The sequence below is a fragment of the Galendromus occidentalis genome, unplaced genomic scaffold (genome assembly GCF_000255335.2).
Source record: "Galendromus occidentalis unplaced genomic scaffold, Mocc_1.1 scf7180000077484, whole genome shotgun sequence".
NCBI lineage: Eukaryota > Metazoa > Arthropoda > Arachnida > Mesostigmata > Phytoseiidae > Galendromus > Galendromus occidentalis.
This window is the reverse complement of record NW_003805472.1, coordinates 1,472,715-1,500,065: the sequence shown is the minus strand read 5'-3', so window position 1 is coordinate 1,500,065 and position 27,351 is coordinate 1,472,715. Positions and strand designations below refer to the sequence as shown.

Here is a 27,351-nt window from a genome sequence, read left to right as displayed (position 1 = left end):
CTCGGATCCCTCGATGATCTGAATCGGGGAATCAAACATTTTGCTGAATGAATGATCTCGTTGCCGAATGAGTTATCGGAAATACGACGAGAGCGATGTTGCTTCCTCCACCCCTAATCCAGACACTTTATGCTTTATGCTCGCTGGCGATGGTTGATGCGAACAGTGCGGAGTGTATCTGTTCCCAGCGACCGTGACTCTGCTTCGGCTGTCGGGTCTGGTGCGTAGCTGTTGGCCGCAGCCAGTTTTTTCCGCGAGGAGCCCGCAATGGAACGGCGTCTGGCGGCGGAAGGGTTTAGCGTGCTGAGCTCGTGATTCTTCATCTGCGGTTCCATCGGCTCCCCGATTTCGACCGCGAGACCTGTCGCCGTTGTACGACGGGGATCATCTCGCCCGGGGACTGAAATCAAGAACATCGATCGTGAAGCGGAGCCCACCGTATCGGAGACATTCCATGTCCTCTCGGACTTTATGACGGCGCCCAGATGATGGAGCATAAGAAAAATCGAGTCTTCATTCGACCTGAGTGATCTAGAGAAAGGTTCTCTGACGGCGAGAGCTGCATAGTGAGAGGGGAAGCAGGAATTCAACGGGAATGTACTCCAGCTCTCGCATGGTGCTTCGAACTTTGGCGGGCTTTTCCTCGCCAAGAGGAAGGGAAAGCGCGACCGGTGAATCGAACGCTGGCAAGGACCAACCTACCCATCGAGGGTTCTACTACATATATGTGAGAATCAAGCGGACAAGAGGGCATCTGCATAGTTGCAGAGAGTTGCTCCGCCGTGTGGGCGCCACAAAGAAATTCGAAATTTCGGTGTTCCGGAATCTCCTGACTTGGAATCGATGGAGTTCTTGATCGGTGGGCTGTCGTCCTGCGGAGCAGTTCTGGTTACGAATCCGCTCGAAGTGGCCAAAACTCGTATACAGCTTCAAGGAGAACTTCAAGCCCGAGGATGTTATCCGGTGCACTACCGTAATGTTTTCCATGCGCTCTTTACGATCGGTGAGTTCGAAAGCCCAGGATTCGGAGAGCGGCTTCGCGGACCATGGCAGTACTCGATATCTCGTCAGGCAAAATTGGATGTGCTCCCCGAATTCTTGACCCCCGGACTGCCACCCCCGGTTCCAAAGAAAGAGACATTGTGTGCCGCGAATCTCCGGATCGGCTCCGAACTGCTGCGACTTCATTGAGGTTCCTAGATACGGTGTCGATGGGAAAAGCGCGAGCGACAGAAAGCTCTTGTCGGTTCAAACTTCAGCCCCAAAGTGCTGGTACATGAATCTGTCCCTGTCTAGGTGTCTAGACGCTCCGCCATGAATCGGATTTTCTGTTCCTCTGGATCGAGAAAACTTAGAGCATGTACCCTTCCAGGAAGCAGAGATGGTGTACGTGCAATTCAAAGCGGGCTGGCACCCGCCATGTGCTATCAGTTCTGTCAGAATGGCTTCCGACTCGGGGCGTTCCAACTCATGGAGAACTCACACCTGACGAAGAATGAAGACGGCTCGGTGAATTTTCCGCGGAGCGTTCTGGCCGGAGCTGCTGCAGGGAGCGTTGGCGCATTCTTAGCGAGTCCACTGTACATGGTTAGTATATCCGGATGGAATCAGCCCGTAGATGACTCCTCATACAGTGGAGCCGGCTCAATCGGCCATCCAAATATTCGGTCAACCCGTTTCAATGGTCCCGGTCATATACTGTCCATGTTATTCGGACCCGCTTAATCGGTCAATCCATTCGATCGGCCATATCGGCCCAGTCTCGATGGGGGCTAATCCTCCGTCGGCAACTCCCCCTGAGCGAGTCGATATCCTCTCATCTGGACATCAGAGAGTAGAACTCCTCCGGTCTCGATCGGGGACACCGGTCGAGTTGACCGCGGTGTGACAGCTGTGTTGCCGGCTGAATCCCGCTCCCGTGCGATCCAAATCCGCCTCGTCAACGCGTCGAGATTATCTCGCGATCTTATCGCTTAGATTCCTTAGATCACGTCGAGACCGACAATCGCCACGATAGCGGCAGCAGTAGATAGCCGTTCGCCGATAAGCGTAAACAACTCCGCTGAGTTGTTGCTGCTCTGGACAAAAGACGGAGCTCGACCATGAGCCCAGACGGATGTTCGATCCTATCGTTTCATGAGAAAAATGATTTCAGATCAAGACTCAATTGCAATCTTCGACACGGATCCAAGCCATAGCAGTCGGCTTCCAACATCGTCACGTGTCCATGTCTGACGCTGTGGCAACAGCTTGGAGTAACGGCGGTCTCCGAGGTCTCTGGCGGGGCGCCAGCGCTGCCACGCTGAGAGTGAGCGCCGGAAGCTCGGTACAGCTCAGCACCTTCAGCAAAGCTCGCAGCCTACTTCTAGAACGCTTTCCGGTATGACCTGTTGATGCCCGCCCGGCTCGCATTCGTTCGCTTGCCGCGAGAAAGTCACGCAGACCTCAATTCTATGATTTCCGGGAACCTGGGCGTACGCAGATCAGATCGCTCGCCAGAGAATCATTTCGTGTTTCGCTTCCAGGCGCTTCAAGAGTACTCGATGATGGCGACATTCTTGGCCTCGCTCGTCAGCGGGAGCATGCTCTGCGTCATCATGACCCCTTTCGACGTAGTATGCACTCGTCTCTATAACCAAGGCATCGATCGGAGTACGAAAAAAGGTAGGACACTATTTAGAGCTCCGTGTCAATTCCGTGAGCGCCAACTAATGCAGCGCGGAATTCGCTATCCGATCACAGAGATATTCCAGAGAGATAAGAGCTTGAGTCTCCCTCGTCGAGATCCTGTGTGAAGCGTATCCGGTTCGCTTGCAGGGATGTACTACGATGGAGTCCTGGACTGTTTCGGGAAAATCTTCCGCTCGGAAGGACTGCTCGGTTTCTACAAAGGGGTTTCAGCCGCGATCTCACGCTGCGCACCCCACACTGTCATAACGCTGATGCTCTGGCAGGCGCTGAAGGACATCAACGAGGAGCGCTTAAGCGAGCGAGGTGCTCCTCCGACCTCGGCAACGAAAATCATCGCCCTGCCCGGACAATCTGCGGAACTGACCGCTTGACAGGAGCAACGGCAGTGATAATCTCTTATCTTCCGAACGTCGAGCTCACGACCACGCACAGTGTCTTAGGTAGATAGCGTTTTGTAGCCAAAGGTTTTTTAAAAGCCGAACGAAGGTTCAGTTCCTCCTCTACGTTCGAAAACGAGAGCGGTAGCTTCTAGTGGTTTTCATAGGAAAAACTCTTGTGTGACTGTGATCTGCTCAGAAGAGCTCATTGTATAGAGCATACCACTTGTGGGGAAGTGTTTTTTGGCTGCCATGGATGGCCGACCCTCGATGACGATGACTCGTCTGAAAACTGTCTGACTTTCTCCGTCAGCTCCATCAGTTCATTCATCGGCAAACCTATATGTATATGTACATTATAATAATGCTTCAATCAATGTTCTCGAATCAGCCGGTGACTCGAGAATTGAGAACCTTCCGCCCACCAAAGGTGCCCGGAGAGGCGTTCTCTCGTCGTTCAATTCACTCGATTTATCAGGAAGAGTGCTGCCCACATGAGGCATCATTGCTCAACTGCAACTTCCAACCCTCCTCATAGACTCATGTGGGGTCAGCAAGATGACCTAGATTGTTCTCAAACTGTTTCTGTTGACCGTCGGTCGTACGGATATTCCGGGCTTGCTCCTATCCTTATCGGAATCCCAGGCATTGTCTTTTTCGGGAGGACGGCGCACCCAAAGAAAGCGACCCTTTGCTGCGAACACTACTTATCAGCATGAGCCCGTCGATGAAATGCCTGGATGATGGCGGAGTCTTCTTATCAATAAAAAAAGATACCTGAATAGTTTCTCCTCGCTTTCACTCACCTTGAGAATATGCACTCGATTTAGCGTCCGTTCGAGATTCTTCTCCGCCTTGATCCGCAGGAGCAGGGAACCATTAGACTGATGCAGCTGAAAACATGCTGCATCGCGGCATCCTCGCACCGGAGGATGAGTCGAAAGCCACCAAGGAGCTGAGCGAGTCTCTCCGGCGTTCCTCGCGAGCGTAACCTCACGGCCTCCCGTGAACTCTAACTTTTCGAAACAAAGTACGATGAGCTCCCTCCCCTGGGCTCAAGCTCGGGAAGACCCTGTCCAGCCCGCTGAACGCGGGACTCCCTCGGAAGCTCAATTCGGAAAGCCGGGTAGATACTATATGGAAATCGCCCATGAGATCGGGACTCGTTTCGTTCTGGAATATTGGACAGAATTTCAGAGCCAGCCTCCTGTCTTGAGCTGAAATCGGAAGAGCGAATACACTCGACTCCCCATTCCCTTCATCTTTAATAGGGAAGCTAATTGCTCTGAAGACAAACTGAATCTTGCCGCTCGTTTCCCGGAGGGCTGAGCATCGGAGGAAATCGGAGGGGATCTGAGATCAGTTTCGCCATGCCGACGATATCTGGGCCGTAGCCATTGACAAAATCGCTTCTGGAATCGATATGGCAGAACTTATGACTTGAGACTTTATGAAGCGAGAGTGGAGCTGTTCTGGCTTCGTGAATGGAAGATGGGTGACTTTCCTGCTCCCGCGGAGCCCTCCAGTACCACCACAAGCGAGGCGGCATATTTTCGTTCCTTCCACGTTTAGGAAACTCCACGTCCCATATGATATTTTCCCTCCTTCTTCGGCGTTCCATGATTACTTTTGGGGCTCGAAGAACCGGGGTCGGAGTTATCCGAGGTTTGGACGATCGCGAAATTGGATGAGCTGGATCCTAGCAATCGAAATGTTCCCCGCACGTAGTCAAGTAGGTCCTTCTTCCCGCATTCTTCTTCCATAGGCAGAATCAGGAGAAACGAATGGAAGTTTCGATCGATTCTGAGCCACCCTCGTCGAATTCCAGAGGAGCCTGGTGATCTGGTTCACTGTCAGTGCTTTGTTTGCGATTTTTCCTAAGTCTTTGTGCCAATCGGATGAACACACGGGGGATATCGCCGAGGAACAGACAGGAGGTAAAACCTCTCGACTCTTCCCTGGTCTGAGATTGGACGCTGCGAAAGATGACTCGGAACAAATCGACCCCAGCAGTGCTCACATCTTCACTGAATTCGGAAGTCGTTTGCGCTTCGAGGTCAGTCCGGTCGGTATCCTGCACGATCCAAGACAGATGGGTCTGCTGATCAGTATCGTGCATTTTGTTGGATGCGTCGTTCAAGACTGAGATCGATTCTCCCGGCTGGCGGCCGGTCATCGCATTCTCATGGTAGTGTCATTCATCAGGTTTTCGGATTGTCTGAGGGGAGACCGACTCATGAGGAAACCAGTCGAACAAAACGCGAGGCGAAGGATCGTCGAAATCGTGAGTATTCAGGCCCAAATGCCGGTGACAGACATCAGTGATCCGACTCAATTGAATTATGGTTCTTCGATGCCCTTCATTTATGTCATCGACCCTGGAGATTCCAACGCTTTATCTAGGTGTACTCTCGGAACGTGCCGTCGGAGATACCTCGGAAGATGGGGAGATAGAGGAGATCTTCCTAAAACACTTCGGACGAATGAGCCCCGGGAACATGGCTCGCGTGATCGACAGGATGTGGAATCTGGCTCTGAGAGACCGATGAGAGGCCGAGAGCTCCGCTATATGTCTTGTGTTTCTACGTATAATTTTTTTCAACTCATTCGCTTTGTAGTCTACTTTTACGGACGCGGAACGTCCACGAGCGACTGGAGTCGAACGCCGGAATGACGTATTTTGTGGTAGGAAATAAAGCTCAAATCAACGGTGTGGTAGCGCCGGGATGTCGCGTTTCTTCGGAGGGCTCATTTGTTCCGTGAAGGCGTTCAATGCGCAAGACGTCCCGCTCGACGGGGGGGGACGGGTCTCAGAGCTCATCCGGGGGATCGGCCAGTACTGAGGCTTTCCTTCTACTGCTGCAGTTCTTGAAGACCGAACGTCTCACGTGATGCATCGACAAGATGCTCGTCTCTTTCGGCATAATATGGTATGGCCGGGCGATATGCTGCTGTTCAGCGGGCTTCTGCAATCGGGGCGGGAACAAGCACGTTCCTGGGATGAATCACGAGTATTGACGAGATTGAGAATTATTTAGCGTAAATTGATTGTTAGTCCGAATCGATCTCCAGGGTTCTCACAGATGGACGGGGCCTCCGCCTCCGTAACCACCGATCCCCCTCCCAATACCGCCGAAACCACGTCCGAAGCCACCTTGGCCACCGAAGCCCTGGCCGCTATAGCCGTATCCTGCGTATGGGTGGTAGGTGAATCCATGACTGGGACCAATCGTCGCGTTCGGAAAACCTTTGTTCGCGAGAAAGCTCGACAAACATATGCATATGAGCAGCCACCACATTATACCACCGAAAGCACCCGTCCCTCCCGGAATGAAATCATCATCATCGTGATTTTTTTGCCAGAAGATTCCACCAGTTTGTACTCGACTCTGCACGAATTTGTCACGACACATCCCTGCTCGTACCTGCAGTACACTTGGGTATAGAGGAACTTGTAGCCCCGAGGAAGGAAATCGGTGTAACACGCCACGTGCGGCTTCCCAGCATCCGTCCATCCGTCAACTTTACAGTTGAGGATATCGCTACCGAGACATTTTCTCGATTGACAAACTGTGGTGGCGCTGTTGAAGTTGAGATGCGAAATTCGCTCCGGATCCATCAGATCCGTCCGAGTACCGGGATTACATTTGGTGAAAGTTCCAGCTTCAGTCTCCAGACCCGCTTGGGGCATAGTTCGCTCGGCCACGGAGACCGAGCTCACCGTGAAAGCCAAGATCAATTTCGTGAAGTTTTCAGACGCGTTCGTCATAACGACCGCTGATTGGAGACCGCTTCAGCGCTCGTGTCGGGCATCACGCATTCGTTATCGCTGCGCTGAAAATGACTCGGTCATCGATTATTCGCTTCTGTTCATCGTCAGATCGTCGATTGGATTGAGCGGGGAAAGTTATGAGAAGCTTGGTGATTCCTTAGCTCGAGGAAATTGATTCGTGTCACCGCGAGGCTTCGCAGTAGGCAGATAGCCATCCAGTGCCATTCCGGGAGAGCTCATACCGAGCTTCCATATCGAACACGAGAATTCCATGAGACTCACTTCTCACTGGACCGAGAGAGGCCTCAAAGACTGATGATGGGAACTCGGAATCGGAGGGGAGGAAACGAGGATGCCTGAGGTGCGGAGGGATATCACCTCGGCCGGTCAGCAAATGCGTCTTCTGGGCTTCGGTCAGAATTTCGCTCCCCTGATTAAGGGTTGGTCTCTTTCGACGGCGATGGAGCGTAAGCGAGATGCAGAATAATGATCGTCCATCTATCTTCGCGTAGGCTCGATGAGATCTCCCTCTAGAATGTCGGTGGAGAGGAAGCTCTTCCGTTTGTTGCTAACTCTATGTCCAGTCTGTGTGTGCTGCTCCTAATGCAACTCTACTCTCACCAGCCAGAGACCACGAAGGTGTCTGTGTGAGGTGGCAAAGGGATGCACGACAGAAAAAGCGCCGAGCAGGTTCTCTGAGCGAGAAATCACCCCAAGATTCTCAATTCACAAAAAAGTGTTCATTCTATTTCGGTCTAGCTCAAGGCAGGAATCTCTACGCGATTGCTCGATCACCGCCCCGATCAATGGGTTGATACCGTGATCGCTCCGACGTGAATCCCGACGGTCTTCCGTGAGCCAAGGCGCCGAATCGAATACAACATCCTTGTACCTCATCAGTCAGATGGGGCTCAGACATCCACTCATGCTTCGAAGGTCTCCCCTGGTCCATTCTGTTGGAGAAACCCGGGTCGGCGGAAGAACGTGCGGAGGATTCTTCGAAGGATGGCGGTTTTTGGATACCACTCGTCTTGCTTTTCGGCAGTTCACATTTTCTGCCTCAATTGAGAGGAGCTGATTCTGTTCGCGACAGGACGGGGCGTGAGATGTCGAGAGGGTATTCTTCTACGAAAACTGTCTCCGATTCCAGAATCGCATCGTTTTTCGGCGGATCGCTCGCTTCAATGCATGATCATGCGCAATCTTCGGAATTCATCAAGAAGGAATCTCGTGTTCCCGAATCATCCGAGAGACTCATATGTTTTCAGATGCTCCATGTCCCTGCGCGGAGCGAGATCAGCCGATCCGATGGAGGCGGATGAGCTTCAGCGAGATCATTAGACACCGGATTGCGTAAATCAAGCCAGTTGTGAGTGCCGCACTCTGGAATATCGGGAGACCCGGAATTATTACCCCTCCATCGGAAACATAGGCAGTCTGGATTGAGATGATTATCCTTTTTCCATCACCCGAACCAAGGCTCCATCACGACCAGCAACCAGTATGGTAAACGATTCGAAAATTCCTCAAAAAGGCTTACCGCTATGACCAAATTGAGAACAGTCTCCGGGTAAGTAGTGAATATGGCGATCGAAGCACTCATATTGAAGACGGCAGTCGAGAACGTCGCGAGCATGTACTGTGAACGATATTATATATTGAAGAACGATAATTCAACAGGTATTCACGAGTCGGAACAGAAGCAGGCGATTCTCTCGCAGGGGTTTAGAGATCCGGTGGATAATCGAGACACTCACAAATGACGATTGCTGCACGGACGAAGCGTCGAATTCCGAGAGTGTCGCTGCGAGAATCATGAGGAAGTCCACGTAGAAGAAGCAGAAAGAGTTCATGAGAGCAAAAAGAAAGGTAGCCTTCGGTGCCACGTAAATCACGAGATCCGTTACTTCGTATTTGTGCGTTCTGGAGGATGCCGCCACCACAAAAGTGATGAAGCTGCTCAACTGTAAGAAGGTAGTAATGAACGGATGAATGCCAGCTGTCTACGTCTACCCATTACGACTCGATTGTCGATTCTGCACGAGAGTTCGAACCTCTGTAAGTAAGAAGAGGACTCACCATTTGTACAATCGTATATATACCCCATTTCGATTGGATGTAGTCGTAGGAGAATCTGAACTTGAAAGATTGGGGCTCTTTCGCTTGGTTCTCGGGGACGAACCTAATACCGTTCGAGTTTGACGGCGACGCCATCATCAGCGGCTTTTCGATCAGGAACTGTAACGGAACGAAGTGCCAATACACCAGACTGCGATTTTCGAAGCCGACCTCCAGAATTTCACTGGATGAGATCTTGTTTCGACGAACTAATGAGAATTCCTCTCTTCGGGGAAGAATGACTCATGACAGGAAATTCGGTTCAGAGCTCTGCTTTCGGGGCGTGGAAATCCGGACGCCGGCTTACGTGCGAAATGTCTCATCCGGCGAACTCTCTGATCAGGCAAGCTCGGCAGCGAAGGGGTCTTTCCGCACAAGTCATCTTAGAGATACTCGTTTGTTCCGACAGAGTAAGAGAGAAGTTCACCAACAGCTGTTTTCGAACACAAATAGTCAGTAGTCAGCTCTCTGCTCGCTCATGTGAGAGCTTCTGCTCTCGACAACATCGGCTCGGGAGAGGGAAGGCAGTGTTGAGAGAGGATCGTCGGTTTCACGTGGCTGGCACCATACATTCATTCCTTCCTTCGCATGATTCCGACCTTTTCCATTTAAGGGCCTGCAGGTATCCTTCCTGGGTTCCAGTCGGCGGCATGAGAATTCTCATAAAACGGTGGACCTCGCGAATGACGGAGCCCTTACAGTGCAGTCCCTGAGCAAGGCGCGGCCCCGATGGGCAACAATTAGCAACTAATCCAGACCGATTGGGTACCAGCGCTGGATGTTCGGAAATTACATTCGGACGACAACGCGAAGGATTTTGCGATATGATTCTCGCTCGTTCCTAATTAGGCGCAGACCCGTTCAGAGAACTCTCTCACGACGGAGCCAAGTCGATGCAATGCTTTACGCTCGGGAATACTGCTCTCAACACGAACCCAGTGCTGCTGCTCAGCTAAAATTCCTTACAACGCCCATCCCGGGCTATTTCCGGTATAATTCCTTTTCTAGGTCCCCTTCCCCTTCCGTTGTAGTGACTGATTTTGACTCGGGTGAGAACGGGATGGCGAGAACTATCAGTGAGAAAATCGTCCTGTGGATTTCGCGAATCTGGAAGATCAGCGAGGACGAATCTGAGCTCAGGCGATGTGAGGACCGAATCCTCCACGGGGAAACAATCCGAGCGGGGGTTCGTCAAGGAGTCCTTTCAGGCGGGCTCTCCGGCTCTCAGTCGTGATTCTCGATCCTTCTTGTGAAGAATTTCCAGAACTAGCCCCACGGATCGTCGGATCAGGGCTATCCGGGCTTTTGAGGAGCTGACCTTTGAAGCATCGATCAATCGACTGCTCGCCGGCCGACCCTTTTCCTGTATCATTCAATCCGCTCTCAAGTATCCGAGCACCCTCTGAGAGCTGTCGAGTCGATGGAAAGTCTTCCTCCTGCTATTCGACTTCCCATTCTCTTCTCTCTCCGAAGATTGAGAAGTTGATCCGGAGACGAAGTCTGCCTTCTCTAGTAATTTTTGGAAACAACATCTTAACCTACCTCGTCAAACGGCGCGAGTCTGTCGTATAGCGCCGAGCGGAGCCGTGCGTCATTTCTTGTAGCTCATGCGACCGTCGCCGCGCCCTTTCTCCCTTCACCTCTGGAGGGAAATTTTCGTGAATCTGAGGAGAAATAGCTGAGCGCTACTCCAATGAATCAGAGAAGAGAAAGTTGGTCAGCAACTGGATGCGAGCTTCTTCCTCGAGCAAGACCCAGCGAAATTTCGGGGTTCTGTCGGGAGCCCCTACGCCATCAAAATGCATTCCGGTCAGAGAATTGTATCCTTTCACCGAATCATCGAGAACCCCCACCCCTACCTCCCCAATTTAAGCGCCCCTAGCGCCCCCGGTCGTTCCTTTCGCTATCCTGCCACACCCCTCAAACTTGAAAGAACCCCGGGCGATCTCACAGAAGCCTATCGGACCCCTTTTCACCCGAGCCACTCCTCAGTTCACGGGGTTACCCCCGTGGCTTGCAGCACCGGAGCTTCAAGCACCCGAAGCTCCAACCTGCCCTATGGCGTAAACCCCGCTGCTGAGCCGAGGCAGATCCGACGCTTTTCAGCCGTAGTAATTCATGTTGTCGGCGCCCCTCCCCTGAGACTCCCTCATACATCGGGCGACTCCCCTCGATGCGTGTATTGGATCCACTCTAGGGAAGTGAGCGGGGACTTGGAGAAAAATTCCTCCCCTCGGCGTTTCGCTGTGTCTTCTCGTGCCCTTCGTTTCTCCCGAGTCGTCGGCCCGGGGTAGAGGAAACCCGACAGGCAGTAGGGAGCGAGGGAGGGAGGAAACGACTGATGGAACCAGCCGGCCGCCCTCGCTCCCCCTTGCTGTAAAACCCTAGCCCGGCTAGTATGCCTTACACTGCCCGCCTGCTTACCAATCCCCGACAGACGGGGGTTCCATCGGCGGATTGCTTTGGCTGGCACAGGGGGATTTTTAGGGTTTATCGGGGTTCTCCTGCCCGTCCCCGGTAAGAGGGAGGGTGGAGGGGATGAGTGGCTCAGGGCTTACTCATCCCGTCCCCCGCCCGCTCCGGGTGTGTGGCACCAGCAGTATTTCAATAGCAGCAGTGTTTCTCTAAAGCCGCCGCTGCCTATGCTCCCGCTGCCGTCGCCGCTGCTGGCGCTACCCGAGGAGGGGATCGTCTCCGGTCAGAGTTGCCTGCTGGGCTGCGGCACCCCTTCCCCTCGGCTGGCTGCTGGTTGGCGTTCCCCTCACCCCTCAACCCACCCTCGTCCTCCACTTAATTGGCGACCCCTTCGCTTCCCCCTAAACCCCTCGGAACCCCATGCTAGAACAACTCGCCACGCGGCGTGTTACTCGTTCGCGCGCTCCTAAGAATTCGAAAACAAATATCACGGTCACGTTCTGCCGCGGTCAGCCTCCCACAGTGGAGCGCTCCGGGATCGACCGTTCGATCCGCGTGGAATTTCGGTCGAGAACAGCCTCCGGAATTGCGGAAACTTCATCTTTGAGATGAGCCCGTGACAATCGCTCAAGTCGGCGATGGCTCGCCGCTCACCGGATAAGTCGCCCTCGCCTCCAGTCCTTCCGCCATCGCAAGCCAGGGGTGGTTCGGGCTTGGCCGGGGGATCGGTGGACTCTTGGAGCGTGGCTCGGCTGAGGACGAGGGCCACGATGGTCTCGACGCAAGAAGCAATGGTCTGCACGTCGAACAACGTTTTAACGTCGACGATTGCCTCAAGTGAGTGTTTATCTAGTCGAAAACCCCCTGTTTAGCGCACTTCTAGCACCGAGGAACATTCCGGGGAGCCATACTTGGGCAAGCAGGGGAGTCCCCTACCTCGAAGCGTAGCCTGGGCAGGGGTTGACCCCCTAAGCCTAACACTTTCCCGAGACCGTGAATTTTCGCCGAAAATCGGTGAAAATTGTGGAACGAGCAACGTGACTAGCCACCAAAGTCGGCCAGGCGTCCGCTCCGCGTTCGAAAACTTCTCTGTTGTGATCTTTTTCTGCTCACCGATATTTTTCTGCCAGAGTCTCTGATATGACCGCAAGCGGCTCATATGGAGCCTCCGCGATCCCGGGCCTATGAGCTTATGACCATGCTGCAGATGAGAGCCGATCATCTGCATGATGTCATTTTCATCATAAGATGAATTCATAGATTCAGTCATGTTCGGTATCGAGCCGCGGAATTCTGCTGTAGGGAACCGTGAATGTTCTCTTTTCGCTTCGTCCGAAACGCGGTCTCTTTCTCGTGGTCTCAGGCAGACTCAGGTGGTTCTCGTCTGGGTGGAGTGTCTTCTCTTAAGCCAGAGAAGAAGAATCCGTACGCTCCGATTCGGAACGAAGCGGCGGCGCCACAGCCCGCGCTCAGAAAATCTGCTCTTCTGGCTTCTCTGCAGAGCTCTCAAGATGATGGTCGTCCTGAATTCTCAAGGTTTCCACTCAATCGTCCCGAGCTCAATTTGCGAATGATGAATGCACTCAAAAACCTTGGGACAGCTTGTTCTGAGCCTAAAGATTCATCTCAATTCGATGAGCGCTCGTATACCTGATGGCGGCATAGCGATGCTCTTGCGCCGCCGCTGCCGTTGCCTCCACCGCCATCAGCCTCCGCTGCGGCGGCTGCTGCTGCCACTGGGGAATGACGAACTCAGGAGAGCGTGACTCACTCTATCCTGAGCTCGAGAGAATGCCTCGTACGAGGCTCTCGCCATGGTAAACAATCGGACTCTTATTGGAAGAGAGCCGCCCTTGAGGACATCGGTCGAGATACAGCGCGGATCGTCTATTCGGACGTCGAATTTCCGGCGGAGGTGCTGGATCGACCTGGCCGAACACATGAACTTGAACACTTACAATTTCTTGAATAGCCGACACCGGTGTGAGATTTCGGGGGCCCTGGAATGAGTGCGGTGGGAAACCTTTGATAGCTGTTGAACTCCCGAAACAATGTCGGGAACGATTTATTAGCACTGTGAAGTCGAAGTTCCCCATCATGATCTCGATCGTAGAGGGCTGCGAGCAATCGTCTAAGAAATTCAGGGAGAAGAGGCTGAAAAGAGTTCGTAATCGATGACATCACTAACTTCATTCAAATTCCGTTCATGCAGCGATCTAAGAATCATAGCTCCTTGAAGTCGTAAGTCAATCCATCATTCCTGAGATGAATTCTTTTGGAGAGCTTGTCGGCATTTTTTGAGTTCCGATCGTTTTCATGCATAGAGCTTGATCTCCAGCGTATGCATTCCGGAGAAATTTCCGGAACTAACTGATGTTCTCCTCCGTTGGCCTTGAATCACTTTTGCGTTCGAGCGGAAGAAGTTCGCGAGTTCATTCTATGAATGATCCTTCTCGAGTCGACCTCGGTGGAATCCATGGTCTGCCCCGCGTGTTTACCCATCAGTTTTATTTTCTGTTCTGCACGGAAGTTCCGATCGAGTTCTGTTCCCGTTCTTTACCCATTCATGTCAATGCATCCATATCTCACCCCTCAACCCTTTTAGCCATCGTTAAAGCATGCCTTCGTTTCGCCACGCAGGTCAAAACAACGGCGCTTCGAGAGCGCCCTCAGACTTGACTGACAGTCCCGTATCATTGACCCCACGAAATCAAGGGCAGCTGACGCCTAGATTATCCTCTCAGCAGCTGCTGCAGCTGATACGAAACGGCAACGGAGTCGGCCAGGATCTTAGTGCAGACGCAGGCAAAGAGAACTCGAGACCTTTGGCCGGCTCTGGGCTTTTTTCAGCATCCGTTTATTCGGTAGACTCGAATTTAGAGCCAAATGACTCCGATGCTGAAGAGATTACCTCCGATATCCATCCGACTCATCCCGAACAGCAAAGCGTTTTGCTTCATGAACAACAACTCTACAACGAACAGCATCAGCAAAGGCTGCCTTCTTTCGGAAAGGTGAGCCCGAGCCGTGTGGAGCTTTCTGAATATCCTTTCCATCCCCGGCATCTGGGGATGCATGTGTACATTGGTTCCATGTGGTGACCGTTCCAATTTGTTTCCAGACTTCGGTGATTCGAGAGACGAGCCTCGCTTCGCAATACCTGCAATCTCAGCAGACCTCGCAATTCAAGCAAGCAATCGGCATTAATGTCAATGGACCGCAGGATTTGAAGGTTTATTCCTTGAAACAGGTGAGAGCCCGAAGGTCAGGCGAGGGGGGTGGAAGGTTCCCCTTCCTCCGACTCGCATGCAGTCGGGGCCAGGCGTCCACAGATCCTGACAGATTGTAATACGTATGATTACGGGAGCTAGCTCAGTCAGAAACGACTGCGGACCCCATCTTCCGCTAGCCATCCTTGACGCGTACGCTCCCATTCAGGAAGTTGGCTACTCGAATCCGGAAGATCAAGAAGTATCGTTCTCAAACGTAGGTTTGAATATAATACCAGGCCTGAACATACCGTCTTCGGCCGGCCTCAGTATTCATCCGATTAACGCTTCGTCAAGCGTGGCACACGTCCCAAACATCCAGACCCTGTCGAATTCGTGCTTGGGTCTCCCCCAAGGAACCTCCGTGAACGTCTCGTCGAATCTAGGAACGTTTTCAACACCCACATCATCGTCCTCTGTCATCATGGATCCTCAGCATCTCTACCAGGTGACTATCGGCTCGATACGGAAACTCAAAGAATTCCGAGCGAATTCTGACCTGAGAGCACTCGAGACGCGGGAATCGCGGATGGGAGGGTCGGAATATCGGGAATTAACTAACCCCGCATTACAGGTGGCTGCGGCTCAACAGCTCGTCTCGTTGGGTCAGGCAGCTGCTGCGGCCCACGGTGGCCAACCGCCTCCAGTAGCGGGCCTTCAACTACTTAATTACGCGAACCAGAACAACTCTAACGCAAACTCGAATAATGGAAGCAGTGAACACAATCTAGCCGTAGCATTGGGTGAGAGTCATATTAGTTTGCTGATACAAGACGGCCGTTGATTTCGCTACGCTAGCTCTCGCCTATCGGATCGGGATCGCCCGCGCGACCTCTATCCGAGGACGAGAGCTCGAGGGAAATCAACAGTCGGGGAGGAGCGTCCAATGAGCAAGCAGTCGAATTAAGTAGATCGACTTCCATTCTCGTTCACAGCTACGCAAAACGCGGGCAACAACGGCGAAAAGTCGTGGCCATGTCCATCATGCAGGATTCCTTTCGCGTCAGCGATCGAGCTCCAGGCTCACCTTACCACGCACACTCAGAAGCCGGGGCAGGTAAGTTACTCCCTGAGTTCCCTCTTTCGACTTCGGAGAATCTCTGATTGTCTTCTGCCGCGCCGCGGCAATTCGTCACGGCTCTTGGCTGGTTGGACCTCCCGAGAAATATGGCGATACTCAGGTGCTGCAGATTTCTGGACAGGTTGAAGGACGTAACATTCCGTGCGATGTGTGCGGAAAGTTGTTCGCGACTCAGGACCGTATGAAAGCCCACATGCGTTCAGCACATCAAACTGATAAGAATTGCTCGTGCAGCATCTGCGGATCGGGTATGTTGGAGGAACCGGATCGAATTTTCAAAAAGGAACACCAGCTTCATAATTTCCCAGGAACGAAGCATGGTCTTTGACGTGTGTTATCCCCCTGCAGGTTTCAGCTATCGCTGTAAACTTCTGGATCATATGCGAACGCATAGTGGAGATCGGCCATTTCATTGTGATGTCTGTGGGCGAGGATTCTCACAGAAGAACCACCTCACTCGACATACGATGATTCACACGGGAGAACGGCCTTTCTCCTGCGAATTCTGCGGCAGAGGCTTCTACAGGAAGGATAAACTCACTAGACACAGGCGCACACATACTGGTGAGTCCAAGCGATCGAAAGGTGAATGAAATTGAGCTCATTATCCGTGCGATGAAATCGATCGATATATGGAAACTGTTTGCGTAAACGGATGACGGTCGTTCATGGTCCGCCTGCTGGCTGCTCCCCTGTCCTCCGTCCTGCGGACTGGCTTGAATTCCCACGGGAGAACCTCCTCCTAGGAGTCGGATTCCCGAATGCGTATTCTGGATGCAGTTCACTGGAGAGAAATATCCACTGTCGCTGATTTTTATTCTCTTGGTTCTCCCGATAATTGATTTCCTCGCATGATATCCAGCAAGACTTTCTATCCCCGACTGATGAGAGACCTGGCTCTATTCCCCCATGCTCTCATGCACTGCACGATTCTTGCGATGGCCTGTCCGTATTTTCTGGCTACTTGAGAATTTTCCTCCGGCCCCGGTCAGCTGCTCCTGCTCTCAATCCCGGGCGAATCATCTCGAGAGGCTGCCGCTCGGGATGATCCACCCAAGAGGGGTGTCGATGTCGGAGCTGGCCCCTGCTCCGTAGGACCCAGATATCTGTCTCGAATCACAAGGAGCCGAGCCCCTAGTTTCGAGCCGGGGGGAACGTTGCCGGAAACCGCTTCAAGATTTCGTATTTGTCGAGCTGGTGAACTGACTTCCGATCAAGCGCGAGCAAATGTCGAGAGCGATATGTTTTGAGGATCGAGAGTGCCTTCCCCGGGAAGCTCAGAGAAACTTCGTAGAAAAGCGTCTCTCTGCTGCCGTTAGAGTATCCCGTTTTTCTCTTCTTCAATTATGACGCGGTTTCGAGCAAGCATCTGGAACTCGCTCTGTTGTGACTTCGAGTCCTCCGGCCGTCGAATTGTCGGTAGGGAATAGGACCGATGAAGTGTACGCGGAGAAACTAGTCACCGGGCTCGGTCGCTCGCCTATCCTTAGTTGAAGGACGACTTGTCCCCCCGATTCGCCTCGATCCCGCATTGCCACACAAGCTCCGGGTCTGCTCGCCATTCGTGACTGGCCTTCGTGCTCTTCTGGGATTTCCTCGGAGGTGCTTATGTGTTCATGAATCAGAGGCTCCATTAGAGAACTGTTGACGCGGATCGGATGCCGGCGCTCTGTAGCTATCCCATTCCCAATAGCGCTTTTTTGAGCTCGGAGCTTACGAACGGGCGACCGAGGTCTTTTTTTAGCTCTTTTCCACCCTGGACGTTGTTCCTTCCCCATCGAAGACCACGGCTCCTTGACTCCTGATGCCTGTAGCGTGTTCTCTGAGCTTCGTTCGCGAGTTCCATGGGTTGCCTGATTCTGCTGCGAGTGTTTCCCCATCTTGACCAGCTTTTCCTGGAAGCCGATGTCGGCCTCGCTCAGCCCTACGCCGCTTAGCTGGAATCCCCTCGAACCTCTCGATTACGGGGATGGGTCAAGTGAGGGAGGGGCGGAGATTTTCGATGCTCATCGAAATGAATTTACGACTCCTCGGTAGAATTACGCGGAGGAAGCCCGGCGGCGCTCCCACCGTTCGGATTCGATTCAACATCGTGCGATGCTTCGAGTCCAATGATTAGAGCCCCTGCTTCGATGAGGTCACTTGAGGGAGATGGTATGCCTTGTGCGGCAAAATTAGCTTGTTCTGCACGTCGGAAGCGCGTGGTCAGATGCGCGTGCGGTCAGTCAGTCGTCAGCCAGCTATCCCAGCTTGAGATTCATCCCGCCGACCAGCGAACGTCAGACGTTTTCATAAACAGTCCGAAATAGTGTAGGTTCCCCGCAAGTAACGTGTGTCCCTTCTCTGCCCCGCTCCAGGCTGGCCTCCGGGCGAGGCACCGAAGGCGTCGAACGGCGAACAAGTGGGCATGGCGCTTGCACTGATGAACCAGTCGGTTCAACAACCGGGCAACAATGGTGGCAACAGTGGTCAGCAGGCAAACGGGGGGCAGGTCGAGGCGGACGGCGAGCGACCATCAACCCTGTGACTTGCCACTGCGAGATCTGCGGTCGCGGATTCACCGAGAGAGCACATCTCGCTAGACATCATATGATCCACACAGGCGAAACACCGTTCATCTGCCCGGTCTGCCAGAAGGGCTTCTACCGAAAGGATAAGCTCAACGGCCACATGCGCACGCACACTGGTACGTCGACCATTCCAGCAGAAACTCGAAACGAACCTCGAACGAAAACATGTCCTTCTGAATCCATCAATCCTCAAATCGATCAGTCTTCACGTAGTGACTTCTTTCGCGACTTTCTCTCTTCGAGCTGCTCTCTGGTGTCTATCCGAAACCTATGTTGAGCCCTCCTGGTCCCCTCGAGCGGAATGACGTGAACCGTGAATGTTAGTAACACGCTTTGACTGTAGCTGGGATCGAAGTAGAGGGCGATCGTAGCAAGACTTTTGATTCCTCATCCACCGTTCCTCCATCTCGAATGAGAAATATCTTTCGTGAGTCTCGAGCATCAGAGCTATCCCGCTCTCGTTCATATTAGGCTCGCTCGCTCACGTTCCACGTTGCGTACCGGAGATTTTTGAGCGTCTCGAAGTGTCTTCCGGAGAGCATTTTTACCCTTGGCGGTTCCCTACTATACAACTCTTATTCCTGAACTTTAAAATCCTAACACGGTGAAAAACTCCTCGGAGCATCAATCAATAGGAAGTCCGCCAGAGCAAATGATCTACCTCTATTATGCTGATGAGACTGATGAGATCTACCCGGTGTATGTCCGAGAACATGTTTGAGGTCGGATTGCATCACCCGCGCGGCTCATTTGGTTTCGCCGGTCGCGTCGCTTGAGACAAAAAGCTTCTCTACCTAAACCCGTATATGATCGACTGAGTTCGAATCGATCGCCTTGTATGATCGACCATCGAGACCATCGACTGGCGAGACACATCGCTCAGCGGAGACGGAAGCCGTCGCTTTAGTCCTATTGTTTATCTCTCGTCGATAACAGTCCCTCACCATACGGGACCCCAAGCATATCCGCAAGGAGGGATCCTCTGGAACACTACGTACTTTACGTGCTTCGATTCCAAAGATATTCCATGCTTGATCTCATGGGTAATTATCCTTGGGTGAAGCCGTGGCGCGCATCGCGGGCTCTCGCGATCACCTCGAGGGAGGAATCCTCTCCTGGAATCTAAAGGAGATGGTTCTCCCATGAATCCTGAGAAAATATCCATCTCAGAAGTTCATCGATTGATGGCGGCCTACATTATTCTGATCGACGTCTTTGATGAGATTTCGGAAATGCGGCCGTGCACTTGCTCGTCTACGCCTGATCCCTTCCTCTCGTGAAATCCTCGATCGATTCGCTCGCAGTCTCGTATCATTCGCCGAGACGACCAGCAGCTATCGAACGGCGTTGTGATGAGTGAGAAGTAGGGTATCATTTTTGTTTCTAGTAGATTTGTGCTTGCTTGCTGGCAGCTTCTAAGTGCGCTCCTTATCATACATAGATTGGTTCATTTATTTTTTTATCCACTCCGACTTCAGCTTCTATGACACACCTTCCCGATTTCATCTGGTCCCGTGTCTTGTCGTAGAGCAACGAGTCTTAGTAGTATAATGATACAATGTCTGCGTGAGTGTTTGCGTGAAAGGAAGGAACCCATCAGCATCCCCGTACCCCATCCCTGCCCGTGACATCCACCGCCGCTGTTGATACTGCTACGGAGTATCGTGATGGAGACCATGACGGTGTCGATGGGATCTGCTGCCTCTGCTGCTGTGTGACGTTGGAAACGAATGTTTAGGATGATCGGAAGGGAGAGAGTTTCGAGAGAAGAAAAGAGAGCTCTTGGATTCGTTCGATATCCACCTCTGTGTCTATCTGTCTGTTCTAGGGGAGAAGCCGTTCGTCTGTTACGCGGATCCCAACTGCGGGATGGGTTTCCACAAAAAAGAGAAATTGGCTGATCATATGCTGACGGTGCACATGGGTGCGGGCTCGGCGTTGGCGGGAGTAGCACAGCCCGCTCAACGGGAAACCACCCGCAAGCCCCGAAAGCCTTCCCATCCGCAGCCAACGCATCAAAGCAGCTCTAATGCGTTTCTAACGGGCGACGCCGGAGTCGCTGCCGAACGCAACCTACAGTACAGCTGCCTCAAGTGCGGCCAGGCGTTCTCGGCCCTCAAGTGGCTTCAGAAACATAAATGCACCTACGCTGCCGCGGCCGCCGCTGCTCTACTCCAGGCTTCAGGAGCTCACAGCTTCCTGTACGCTTCGTTCCGATACGGTAGAGAGAGAAATCGACAATAGAACCAGAGACACAACAGAGTTTTCGTGAATCGCTCACAGATGAACTTGAAGACGGACGAATGCAAGCGTGTGTGAATGTGTTCATAGATCATAGCGAATAGAAACATTTCCGTAGGAAGGACGTGCTGTACCAATAAGACACATCGGGTCAAACTCGTATGAGTGTCTAGGTCTTGATTCGAAAGAGGAGCCGAGGCTCATTTTGGTTCCGAGGATCAGTTCTCCCTAAGTTGTCCAGAGGGTTCTTCCTGCAGGCCAGTTCCAGGGAGACCTCGCTCAGACCGATTCACAGCAATCGGAACTTGGGCAGACAATTTTTCGTTTTCCGTCCCTCCCGACTTTTCTGATCTGCATCACCGCATTGTATACCCCAGATCGTGTGCGAGAGTAGGATACGAGCGAGAGAGAGAGTACCAAGAGAGAGAGAGTTCAATACTTGACTCTGAAAGAGTTTTCCGAGAAAATTCGGAGTGACATGTTTTGTCTCGGGTTGTCGAAACTTAGCACTCGTTACATATATTTTCTATCGGAACTCAGATCATATGCCTATCTCGAAGAGTCCCCGCTCTTCTATCGGGCACTGTTCCCGATTGATTTACAATCTAACTTTGCTCTGATTGCAGACCCCCCTTCGTCGAGGGGACGCCAGTCGGGGTCAGCGGCATCGGGGGCGGTGGCGCTTCAGGGAGCGGGCATGGCGGGAACGCAAGCGGGTCAGCCGTCAGCAACACAGGCACAAACGGGCCAACAGCTAATGGGCAGCAACAACAACAACAGCAGCAACAACAACAACAACAACCCGCTGAATCACCACCAACATCTAGCGCACAGCTCCCTACAACACATGCAGGGCCATATGCAGTCAGTGTCAACAGCGCCCACGGCTCCGCAACAAGCGGCTCCGGTGACCACCAACCCTCTTGCAGCGCCACCGCCTTTCCCGGCTATTTCTACGGGAACACCGGCAACTATGGATCAGGACCTCCAACAAATCATCATGAACCCCATATTTCGATCTCAGCTTCCAACATTCTTGAATGCAGCCGCTCTGCAGCAAGTCACTCAACAGGCCCATCAGGTAAACACCACGCGCGCTCTCCTTCCTTTCATACGCTGAAAGGGAGAGAGGGGGAGAGACGCACGTGATTGCTCACTGATTGATATATTTCGCATTTTTCGCCTCCAGTTTCCAAACGAGCGTTTTTTTTAACATCGAAACTTCCGGTTCTAGGCCAGTCAACATCTACAACAGGGCGGTCGAGTCCCAGAGGCCTCGGGGGGCTCTCCCGGGAACCCCAGTCCACAGGGTCCCGGACAACCCCAGGGCCAGGATCAGTGCAGTCCCAATCCCGCGACTCCTCGGAGGGACAAGAATCAATCTCCGCCACCCGGAACACCGCAGGGGAACGGCGGCCAAAGCAGCAGTCAGAACACCAGCGTCCAGGAGAACAACCTTATTCAAGCGGTAGCGCGTCAGGCTCTCCTTCAATCCCATCAAACAAACAGCCTCTTGAAATAAGCTAAAGCTTGCTTCTTGGCGGATAATGTCCTCTCGTTGAGGAATAGTAGGAATGAACTCGTACCTTAACACCTCGTCTCGAGGTTCGAATCCAAGTGCCATCATTCGTTCGCTGTGATTCTTCCGTCGCGAACGACGAAGAACAGCCCGAAACGCTTGAGGCGACCGAGTGAAGACAGATCTCCGCGGCCGTGTCAGCCCCCTTGCGAACCAGGGAAATCAGGACCATGTGAGATATGCAATATTATACAAGAGTCCGGGCTGATACGACATTTCATTGAATGACGAACGGCTGTATTGTTGATAGACCCCAGAAGATTTCTGATACGACTCATAAGACGTGCCATAAAGCTGGTGTGACTGTTCTAACGGAAGAAAGTTACTGAGACGAATATGCCTGCCGAAAATGAGAAATTACAACGGTGGAATGCCACCAGACCAATGGTTGAACCCTGAGAAACTGACCGGTGATCTCAGATCTACATTAAATACTCCAAGATCTGCACCTTCGCGACTAACGTCTCATCGACGATTCGTCGAGGACACGGGGGATTTTCGAGGATTTCCGAACGCGCATTTCCGTCATCATGATTGTAGGTCTACGTGGGTGCGAACATCTCCGTGAATTCTCAACGGGTGGACGCCAACCCAGGCTAGTTCGATGTCAGCGTGAGACGATGGATTTGCGACGTTTGCCACGAATGCCCCAGCTCTACAAACTCAGAGTGCATCGCAGCCGTGAAGCCAAACCGACTGAAGAGACTTATTGCCTGTCTGATTGGAAACAGAAACTGTTTGATCAGAACCATTAAAGCCAGCCTCATCCCATGCCTACCCTTCTCCTCGTCCTCGTAAACCTCTACGATCCAGATTTTCCGGTAGAAAAACTGCATCCAAAGTGAACTTCGTGAGACTGAGAAAGCAAGAGAAGCGAAGCCCAAGAACGTCTGAGTGAATGTGTTTTTAGAAAACCCTCCGTGATCTACGTGGTATTTTCTGTGCACAGCGTCCCTCGTTCTAGAAACGGAAGAGACGAATAGGAAGGAGAAACCGATGAGAAGAGAACAAATTGGGTGTAAATGTGTGTGCCATAGGAACCTCGCACACACTTATCATTACGAATGGATGAATATTTATATATCTATATATCGAAGCGTATATATGAATATATATGTCGTAGTTCGCCCCTAATAATTCGCCACTGAAAACTCGGCTACCCTGGACACCCTCCGAACGCGACAGCTTTCAACGCTGCCGTCAGAGGAGGGACGTCTCTGGGGTAGACCGGACCAGCCAAGATGTCGCCTGAAATATCGAGAACAACCGAACATCCCAAATCAATGACCTTTCTCTGTTGACGCGCTCGCGCATGCGAATACCTCTGCGTACGCTCGTCGGAAATACTATCGGAGAGAATGGTCCAATAATTGTCCAGTGATGAGCTTACTGCTCCTGTGAAGCGCCGCGAATCTCTATCCTTCCATGATATGCGAGGTCCAGTTGACCCGGAGGACGACGATGACACCTCCGTCAGGATATGTTGTTTCAACATCGATGTTTGACCAGATGTGTTCTTTCATGGTATCATTCATTAATTCATCCATCCATCCATCCATAAATCCATCCGAGACTCCGCATCAACAACTTCCGAGCAGGCGACCGACTGGGCGAGCCAACGGCTCACTCGTCGCTTGCTCGACCGACGACTTGAACGTGCATTCGCTGGCAACCTGCTGAGTGCTTGCGAACACGGAAACCTACGAACGAGAAACGAAACTTCGTGCACGAATCGGATCTTTCGCCGTAATCCAATGAGAGGCAACCCGTTTGCTAAATGGCAGGATACCTATCGAATTATTCCCTCTCTTTATGATATTATCGCACATACGTAGACAAACCAAAAACCAAATCAAGTGTCAGATATTGAAATCTATAGCATTAGAGAATGGTGGAAATGATGATGATTATTGAGTACAGTGATTATCGGTGTGGTCGATGACGATATAAAGAATCTAATAAAACGAATGTCACTGTATTTCCAACGAGATACTCGAAATCGCAAGATTGAATGATTTATCGAAGGGCGCTTGGGGTATTCGGAATCAGCCTCCGTTAACCTTGAGAGCGTTTTCCGAACATTCTCTAAGATGTAATCGTCAGCTTTAGAAATTGAGGAATGTAAGTTCGAGCCTGCGCCCTTGGAAATCTAGACAAACCAAGATCATCATGTTAGGGAAGGGACAAGGCTGTTCGCGGTCCCAGATGCCTTTAGGTAGACTTACGTTGAGGTCTACGCAGACCGAGTTCTGGGCTTCGAGTACTCACACAACGGGTTAGCCTTCTTCAGAAAAGAGACCGCTCGATTGGAGGTCCGAAGGTCCCGACCCGTTCGAAGCAAGCGAGATTATGATTGATTATCAGGTTGACACCTTATTTATTCCAATAAATGAAAGACGGAATTTCCGAAATCTCGTATTCATTCACAGATCACGAATCTCCCATCGGGTGAAGATCGGGGAATAATCGTCTTGAAATCCCAAGCAAACCGGCGGGACTCTTCCTCCTAGAATGGTCGCTGAATCGGGAGTCGCCGAGGTTTCCCCCCATCAGGACATGCAGGACGTCGCTGCCAAGTAGACATCCTGGCGACCCAGATTCGACTCGACTGACTCCACGCAGTTCCCCTCGAAGGAGGAGAAAGCAGAGTCACCACCAGGGTCGTCTATACCAGAGTTTGCCCCGTCGGGTTTTACCTTCCTTCCGGGACGCAAGCTTGCCCTAATGTCGCTGTCACGATCCGCTTCGCGCATATCGTTTTCGTCCTGCATTAGCGAAGCGCAGCCGCCAGACTTCGTCAACGCAACGCCACCGACAACGTGTGAGGGGGAGCGCGATTATTCAGGCGTCCTCTCTCTCCGCAATCCTGCAGGAATACGATTCTTTCTCTTCACAGGAAGTGTCTGGACCCAAATCCGTACTGGAAATGTATCCATCCTCCTCTCTGCGGGAAGCCCCAAGCAAATAATCTGAGAGAAGCTATCCCTTCTCATACGGAAGCAGAGTGTCAATTATTTTTGCACTTCATTGTTCAGAGACCGAGACATCCAGTTCCGAAGGAGTGCTCGCTCGGGCAAGTGGACGGTGTAGAGCACGGTCGGACGGTCATGACGACCATAGGACAAAAATACTGTCTCCTGCTGTTGTTGGCAATCGCCGTTACGCCAGCGTTGTCTGTGAACAACGACCTGGAATCATCGAAGTCGAAGGGGCATTTTTCGAGCAGCCCGGCCGAGACCCATAAAGTGGGATCTCCTCTGGGGGATCCTGTGAACTCCGAACAGGAACAATCTTCACTCGTCGTGAGACACCCTCGGGACACTAGACTTCGTCCCCAAGCTGCCAAAGATGTGGAAGCATCGAAATCCGGCATGTTCGAGGCCAAGTTCAAGGACAGAGGCGACACTGAAGGTGAGTCTCCGACAGTAGTCTACTGCGATTATTCATTCGGAAGATCACCTCATACGACGCTGTAGCGCTGTTATTACGCTTTCATGTAGGAGCTACCTAGTACTTCCTATCTATTTGTCGACGATCGATGCCAGCAAGACTCAAACAGACTGTCTCGACATACGTCTCGCTTCTGAACTTCCAGGCGCAGTGGGTCGTGCAGGAGATACCGATGCGGAGATCGGAGCCGGGAGCCGAGCCGGGGGGGTAAGGAACGGCAAGAAAGCACGACGAACCCATAAGCACAAGTCCAAGGAGGAACGATCGGGTTACGCCGAGGATTCCAATGATCGATCGGATTACGATACCTCCGATCAAGATAATTACGATCATCACGAGCGACATGCCGATTTCGCGCATTATGCACTCAACGACTTGAAACATGCGGGTCACAGCGTCGAGGAACAAGCAAACTATGAATACCGCAGCGACGATCACGCCGGGTTCGAAGATCATGATCGACACGCCAGCCACGATCACCATGCGGAACACGCCAACTATGATCATGATCGCGAGAATGACGCCGACTTCGACGGCGCAGCGATTGGCGATGAGCGTGGTGAATACGATGGAGGGCACGGCGAGTACGAAGACGAGCAGGGTGAGTACGATGAGCAACGAGATGAGTACGATGAGGGGGCTGACGGATACGACGACGAGCCCGAAGATTACGATGCAGAGCATGAATACTACGATGACGAAGACAGCGGATACGACGACGATCAGAGCGGATACGATGACGGAAGGAATGCCGTCGAGGCGGAAGACGGAACCTACGACGGCGAACGCGCAGAATACGATTCCGAAGTGGAATACGGAGATCACGACGGACCTCATGACGACGCGGACTTCGACAGCGAGGACGCCGATTACGACGACGGGAACGATGCCGAGTCCGAAACCGCATTTATTGAAGACTTCGAGTCTGAGGACCAATCGGACTTCGACGCAGAGCAAGACGGAAACTACGATGCAACAGATCCTCGTGTAGGCGACTTCGGCGAAGCAAGCTTCCACGCTGACGACGATGGAGAAGGCCTTGTCGCGTCAGTCAATGGTCGCAGGGTAAAGCGATCGAGCGCCAAGAGACGATCTGCCTCGATGTCTGGTCACCTGCCTTATCCACTCTTGCGGAAGCAGCGCAATGCAGAGACGGTAACTCAACCTAAGTATCCACAAATCCGCAACAAGGCTCAAGTGAATTCTCGCCAAGATCGCCACGGATTCGGCCGTGAGAAACGTCTCGAGCCCGCACATTTGGAGCATGCAAAAGTAGCTCGCCAGAAGCGTCAAGTTCTCAATCGCCAGCAACGTCGAGTCAATGCCCCTCGAAAAAGTTCCATCCACTCCCGCCAGAAACGAGATTTCCCGCACGGACGGGCACATGCAGCTGTGGATAAAGCGCCTCTTAGTGCACCCTGAGTAATAGATTTTCCCCAATAAAAGTTTAAGGAGATTAGAAAAGCGTGCTCGATCTCAAGGGGCCTTATCCGTTGACTCGGGTCGTGCGTCAAACCGCGCGAATATTTTAGTCTAGGGGCAGTCTGTATAAACGGGCAGTTTCGAGAGTTCTAAAACCAGACGGGTACGCCCGCCAGTCGTATCACTCACGGTATGCCGACTCAAAATTTCACCGGGAAGAGCAATATGTTCTCTAGTCCAGTTATCGAGATTGCAATCCTTGACAGGTGGGATAATTCGATTTTTGGCGCCGTCGGGCGGTTCGGTCAAACGCTGGAGAGCCCATGCTGATGCGGACATAATTTTGCTCCTCTCCACCGATTCTCG

General features: G+C 52.3%; 3 protein-coding genes across 3 annotated transcripts; 2 read left to right on the top strand and 1 right to left on the bottom strand.

The window, feature by feature from the left end:
- Positions 1 to 710: 710 nt before the first annotated feature.
- On the top strand, positions 711 to 3,699 carry LOC100901034 (solute carrier family 25 member 35). Its single transcript, XM_003745662.2, has 5 exons — positions 711 to 1,003; positions 1,373 to 1,587; positions 2,156 to 2,380; positions 2,526 to 2,664; positions 2,818 to 3,699. Exons 1-5 carry the CDS (start codon positions 844 to 846, stop codon positions 3,060 to 3,062), a joined length of 984 nt encoding a protein of 327 aa, XP_003745710.1. The 5' UTR covers positions 711 to 843; the 3' UTR covers positions 3,063 to 3,699.
- Positions 3,700 to 7,573: 3,874 nt separating this feature from the next.
- Positions 7,574 to 9,054, bottom strand: LOC100900888 (uncharacterized). Its single transcript, XM_003745661.2, has 4 exons — positions 8,920 to 9,054; positions 8,598 to 8,804; positions 8,381 to 8,479; positions 7,574 to 8,223 (listed from the first exon to the last, which is right to left on the bottom strand). Exons 1-4 carry the CDS (start codon positions 9,052 to 9,054, stop codon positions 8,137 to 8,139), a joined length of 528 nt encoding a protein of 175 aa, XP_003745709.1. The 3' UTR covers positions 7,574 to 8,136.
- Positions 9,055 to 25,220: 16,166 nt separating this feature from the next.
- LOC108864534 (protein starmaker-like) lies at positions 25,221 to 26,985 on the top strand. Its single transcript, XM_018640399.1, has 2 exons — positions 25,221 to 25,524; positions 25,709 to 26,985. Exons 1-2 carry the CDS (start codon positions 25,221 to 25,223, stop codon positions 26,983 to 26,985), a joined length of 1,581 nt encoding a protein of 526 aa, XP_018495915.1.
- The last annotated feature ends 366 nt before the right edge of the window (positions 26,986 to 27,351 follow it).